We start from the raw sequence: 6,215 nt of genomic DNA on the forward strand, positions 1-6,215 counted from the left end.
CAGATAATTTTACTTGGTGAAAAGACAGTAGCTTCAGAAACATATTTCTCTAGATTATTGATGATAGGCAAGGCATCATCATCATCCACTTGGTGTTTAACCTCCTAGTGACCATGCCGGTGCATTTCTGACCCTCTCACAGCTATGTTTTTAAGCACCTCAAAATAAACAGGAGACAGTTGTTACTGGGAGAGAGCTGCCAGTCTTCTTGCACTGGACAGGTTGCTGGTTTTCCTTTATCAAGCCTTTAATTGCTTGTGATGAACGGCCAGATCTCACTGGCTGCAACTGCTGCATCAAGGACCCACTGAGGATGGTCACAGCCATGTCTTGGTGGGCATCCTGCAGGCTAGAGCCCCCAGCACCGAGGCTGCTGCGCAGCAGAGCAGAGCAGCTCTAGGGACGAGCCCTGGGGAGTGGACTTGAACCAGTGAGGACTCAGTAATGTCCAGTTTGGTACATGCATCTGTTTCAACTGACTGTGCCTGTCAGGGGAGCACGCAGGCGAGCGGCCAACCCTGGGGAGGGGGCCTGGGGGCCGCTGCAGCACAGGGGCAGCGTGGCTCTGTGGCGGGAGCTGCTGCCCAGCACCTGCCCCGGCCCATCTCCCAGCCGCCCCCGTGACTGTGCCGGTGGCTGGCGGCACCCCAGCGCTCAGCAGCATGCCACCGGCCGGTGGGAGCCACGTCTCTCTCGGATCTCAGCATGTCGGGGTCAGAGGTGCAGGGGCCCCCCGGACCCGAAGGTGCTGGGGCATGCACAGGGGACGTCCCCTCCCTTAAAGAGATCGAACAGCTCCTGAGCACTGGCCGGCCCTCTTGCAACCATGTGGATGAAGTGTGGCCTAATCTCTTCCTAGGAGACCTGTAAGTACAGCTTTACGGACACACCTCGCCACACTGTCTGTCTGTTAGTATGCCTCATAGGTGCTTAGACAGCTCATAGTTTTGCTAATTGCTGTCATTTACACTGCAGACAGCAGGGTTTCTGAGGTAAAATTATGACTAAGCTGGGGCTCACTTCTCAGTTAGCCCTTAGAAGCAATGCAGGGGCTGATGCTCCAGCAAATGGCTTGGGACATAAAATTGCAGCGTTTCTGCAGCTCCCTGAGTGTCTCTGCACGCATCTCAATTTGTTTGTCTTTTCCTTAGAGTAACAGCTCACAACAGATTTGTTTTGTGGAAGATGGGTGTGACCCATGTTTTAAATGCTGCCCACGGCACAGCGTACAGCCATGGAGGCCAGGACTTCTATGGAGTGACCATCAATTATTATGGTGTACCAGCCCATGACCTCCCAAGCTTTGATATAAGCCAGTTTTTCTTCTCTGCAGCACAATTTATCCACAACGCCTTGAACACGCCAGGAGGTATGAAAACTATCATTGGTCACATTTTGATGCGAGTCAGCAGCCTCTCATAACAGGTCAGCTCCACGAACTCAGTGGTGGACAGGTCACTCCGTGGTCTCCTGCCAGCTGCTGGTAACCTGCACCGTGGGTGGCAGCAGGAGGGAGTGCTGGGTGTAGCTCTAACTAGGTACCAAAAAGTTGACATAACGGATGAACAGTGCAGGAGAGAGACAGGGGCAGAGAGGAGAGGAGGCAGAGACAAAAATACCTTGCATGAAACGCTAGTTCAAAAAGGGAGAGGTAGACACCTGTATTTGTAAGAACAAATGAATAAAGAGACAAAAGTCCTGATTTCTATGGCCACCGACTGCACAAAGAGGCTCCTATATTGCAGATGAGCATCTTGTGTGAACGGCACCTGTAGGGCTGTGCCCCCAGGGAGAAGATTTACCTTTACCCAAGGAGATTTACAGCATGTTGCACAAGAGACTGAGCTTCTTGGCACTGCTGCAGTAAAACACTAATTAACCTGTGTTGCATAAAAGGCTATTTCTTAGCATGAGTAAACTGGCATTAATGGAGCTCTCAGTTTGTATCACGTTCTGCCTTCAAAAGAGAATTACAGTCACAGCAAATTGCCTTATGATGCAATGGTACTAGGCCAGTCATTTTTCTTGGTGGCTAATGTGTTAGTGCCACCCTTACGGGCCAGATTTTAGCATTCTTCACCTAAGTAAGCCCTTCTGAAACCAATGGTCTCATTTTCCTCTTGTTCACAACAGAACAACTTCATTACTTCAACAGGGCTTTCTTTGATTTACCAGTGTTTCCAAAATCAGGTTGGGATCTCATGGCAATTCTCACACAAGTGAGTGTAACAATTGCAAATTAGAGTTAATTGTTAGTTCACACGATCTATCATAAGGGTAACATCATGTTTGTGGTGTTACTCTGACCAAGCTGGAGAAGGCAGAAGGGGGTTTCCTTCCTTTTAAATTATCCTTCATCCACTGTACTGCTTCTCTTCTATGGTTATAATTTTTATTTATTTTCTTTTTTTAACCAGCTAAAATTTTGGTACATTGTGCAGTTGGAGTAAGCAGGTCAGCTTCCCTAGTCCTAGCATATCTCATGATAAATCACCACCTCCCATTGGTTGAAGCCATCAAAACAGTGAAGGAACATCGATGGATTTCACCCAACCGTGGCTTCCTGAAACACCTGCGAAATTTGGATGTTCAGCTACGGCAAAAGAAAGGCTGCTGAAAGGGCAAATCCATTTACATTCACTTTTCTGAGTTTCAGCCTTCATAGCCATTGTGCATATACAGCTTCCTATCATCAATGCATGTTGAAAAAAATGAAGAAAATTACACACCAAAGGAAAAAGTCAACAGAACTGTAAATGGATTAATTCTGATAGCTCAGTTCTTCCAAGACCAGCGAGCCAACGCCACCACCGTAAACACTGTGTGCTGCAGAGCTGCTGTGCCTAGCGTGGTGCTACCAGAATACTCCACCAGAGTGGTTAAGATGGGCTGAATTTATTCCTGGTTTGTGCTAATGCCAGAGGCAAATTCAGTAATTGCATTGAGCTGTACAGTAAGTTTGAGTCCCCTCTACTTGGGAGCGCAACATAACCAGCTTCCTTGGTTTGGTTACAGTTCTCATAAGAAAGGTTTTTTGTGTTTCAGGCCTGGTGATGTGGCGAGGGCAGTTTCTTAAGAGCCCAGGCACTGCTATGGAATGCTACAGAAACATTCCTCTCTCACTACTCATAAATATTCCAGTGCTACTGAGAGCTGTGGCAGCCTGAAGACCCACACCAGCAGAACAAACTTCTGTGCAGCTCTTGCTGCAGTCTCTGGGTCAGCAAACCCATAAACATTTTCTTGTGTAAATGTGTTTTCAGCAAGATGATGTATATTCTGTAGTATATTGAGGACATTAACAAAGAGATGTCAGATCCTCAAAGCATTTTGTAAGCTTGAACTCATCAGTTTGCTTTCCCTCCAAATTATCCCAAATCAGTTCTGCGTAAGTGGCTTTGAATCGTCCCTGGCTGAACATTGGGTAGGAACTTAGTTAGCTTATATCAGTGGCTAGGCTTCATTGACACAAATTCATTTTTAGCTGTTTCGAAGATGTCACTTTTCCTATTGCCAGTTATTCGGTACTTAACCAATGTGATTTTTAATACAGCAACGGCATTTGAAATTCATGCTACCACTCTGCCTGAAAATTAGCTTGTTAACTTGTGGTGAACCATGAAGTGATAATCAAATCTATTTTTTGCCCTTTGCTACTGGTTTGATTTATTGATTAGCTGACCTTATAAACCTTCCCTGTTAGATTAAGTAAATACATTTCTGCTTGTTTGTTTGCATCTGAAGCATCAGTTCTAATCATTTTCCTCTCTGCTGGAAGCGATTTGCAAGGTTATTAGAAGACTTAAATAGTGGTGACTTGTGAGTTGAACCTCTTCCTTCTCAGACCCCCTACACTCCTTAATTCTTGGGGAGGTTTATGACATGAATGCTGATTCTGGCTAGCGCTTATGGGAATATGGAAATCCCTCTCTACTTCAATGTACACAAATGCATTGCAAAATAAGTATATTTAAGATCCTTTCAGAGCTCTATTTGGCTGTCTGTTCAGATTTTCCTAAATCTTGCCAAAGAGCTCCACTGGCAAGAGAAAGAGAAGACATTGTAGTGTAAAAAGATCAAATAGAAAATCACATTTACAACCCAACAGTGCTAGGACAATCTTTATACCTCACAAAGCAGCAGAGTGGGGAAGGAGGCGCTGGTTTTGCTTTGAAGTTCTCCATTAGAGTTAATAGGGATTTATATGAGTTAATATTTCATTATAATTTATACTTCATTCACCTTACAGTAGGTTTTAGTCTGGAAACCTTTTGAAGATGTGGCACTGAAAAATCTGAAATTCATGTGAGTGAAATAACACATCTTAATGGCTTTAGGCTGGGCAAAATTAGACACATGTGAGCAAGATTAATGGAAACCTCCATCAGGATAATGCCTTGCATGCCCCTGAACATCTGTCCCACAAAGCCACAGCTGTGAAAGCTGCTCCTGTTATAAATTAGTACCTGCTCTCAGACATACTGCTCATCCTGGGAGAGTATTGTTTCACCAGGGACAGAGAAGAGGAGTACAGCGCGAAGCTGAGTCAGTATGGCATTCATACCACCAATGACATGCTAGTGATCTTGTACAGAAGACTTACTTATCCCAGTGGAGGGAATGAATTAGAAACTCTTTTCAAGGGCACTGGCAAATCACAGCAGTTTTTTTAATCTGTTGGGTTAGTGTTGCCTATATTTCCAGCCTGCCTGTATTGCTCCCTTCCTTCCATACAGTTTAGCTTCGGCTCCAGGTCTGCTCAGGGAAAAAGATTCCAGGCAACATAAGAAAAAGTGGTAGAATTAGTCTTGTAACTTCTTAAAACAGAAAACATTGTCTGCTGTGATGTTCTAGGAGGAAAAGAGACCTTCTCACCTGTCACACTACCTGTAGTCCAAGTCATGATGTGATGTGACATCAGTACGTCACTGGTTTTTGCTGTCCACAAGAAAGCTTGTATTCCAGATATTGGTGTGGCAAGTTAGACTAACGGACCCAACCAGAAGAAAAATACTGCCTCAGCGGTGGCACTTTGTTCAGAAAATGCGTGTCTTTCAAGAGGGTCTACGCAACGTCGGGAGACTAATGGCACTGAATGTTAACCCCTAACTGAGGAAGGGTCCCGTTTTGGAAGATACTGAAGTACCTAAAGGTAGGCTGGGTCCTGGCTAAGCCGACCAAAGCACCTAGGCTCTGGCAGCAGTGCCTGCCCAGCCTCCCAGGAGCCCGCAGGAGCTGTCAGGCCTGGAGATCCAGCCTGACCAGGAGCCGATTGCCTCCCATCTCCCCTGAAACAAGCAGATGCGCAGGTCTTCCTGCCCCAAGGCTTGCCTTATCATCCCATCTTTCCTCAGCCTGTTCTTAATTCCTTTATGCCTTTTCAACTACTTTTAGTGTTTAGCTGAAGAATGCATCTGGCAAAGCCCACTGCAGAGTGCATACAGTTCAGGAATGAGCTTCTCCCGTGGGAAAAGATTATGCCTGAAAGAAGAGTTAGAACTCCTCTGAAGAGGATCTGAAAACCAGTGTTTTGTTCTTTTGAGGCAGTTTTCATCTAGATCCAGTTCCTGAGCCACCTTACCAAGTGGGTCAGGAGGGCTAGTGCAGGCTCAGTGGAGGCTGCGTGTGTTGGCTGCGGGCAGAGAGCACAGTGAAAGGGACTCTTGCAGCTACAGCTGTGGCAGACTTAAATCTGCTTAAAACAATCACAAAACCACAGTGTCACCTGAAGGGAGACATGTAGAATTCCAGTGGAAACTTTCCTTAGTTTTATTTTCCAGTACAAGAACAGAGGGCATGAGATGGAGTCAGTAGAAGCCAGGTCTGAAGCGAGGAGGGGAGTTAGGTGAGCTGTGCAACGCCTTGCCGCAGGGTGCTGCAGAGGGTAAAAGCCTATAAACATTCAAGGCATAACTGGAAACGCTTGTGGGACAGAAGTACATTCAAGGTTACCCAACATTTAGAAACTCCCTCCAGATCAGGAAGCTGATGAACTGCAGCCAGCTGGAAGGTGGGGGAATGTTAGAAAGCAGTGTGATTCATGCTTGTGCGTTCTTATTTTCTGTAGGCATCCATTTAGAGCCACAGTCAGGTGCAGGACAGTGAGCTCAATGGACCTTTGGTGAGGCCCAGGACAGCTGCTCTCACAGTCTTTATTTTGAACTCACCCTAAGATGAGCTGTCCCCTCTTTCCTGGTAGCTTATTATTAGAACTG

At 45.9% G+C, this 6,215-nt stretch overlaps 1 protein-coding gene across 1 annotated transcript; it reads left to right on the forward strand.

Annotated features, from left to right (window-relative positions):
* The first annotated feature begins 650 nt into the window (after nt 1-650).
* On the forward strand, nt 651-2,667 carry DUSP13A (dual specificity phosphatase 13A). The gene is made up of 3 exons (XM_027805500.2): nt 651-866; nt 1,152-1,369; nt 2,418-2,667. Exons 1-3 carry the CDS (start codon nt 706-708, stop codon nt 2,615-2,617), a joined length of 579 nt encoding a protein of 192 aa, XP_027661301.2. The 5' UTR covers nt 651-705; the 3' UTR covers nt 2,618-2,667.
* Nucleotides 2,668-6,215: the final 3,548 nt, after the last annotated feature.

This window comes from Falco cherrug, chromosome 9 (assembly GCF_023634085.1).
Source record: "Falco cherrug isolate bFalChe1 chromosome 9, bFalChe1.pri, whole genome shotgun sequence".
Classification (NCBI taxonomy): Eukaryota; Metazoa; Chordata; class Aves; order Falconiformes; family Falconidae; genus Falco; species Falco cherrug.

What these genes read in the sequence shown, in the direction of transcription:
- DUSP13A (XM_027805500.2), top strand. Translation starts at nt 706, where the DNA reads ATGTCGGGGTCAGAGGTGCAGGGGCCCCCCGGACCCGAAGGTGCTGGG. An exon ending in AATCTCTTCCTAGGAGACCT is followed by an intron (nt 867 to 1,151) that starts GTAAGTACAGCT and finishes TCTTTTCCTTAG; the next exon opens with AGTAACAGCTCACAACAGAT. An exon ending in CGCCTTGAACACGCCAGGAG is followed by an intron (nt 1,370 to 2,417) that starts GTATGAAAACTA and finishes TTTTTTAACCAG; the next exon opens with CTAAAATTTTGGTACATTGT.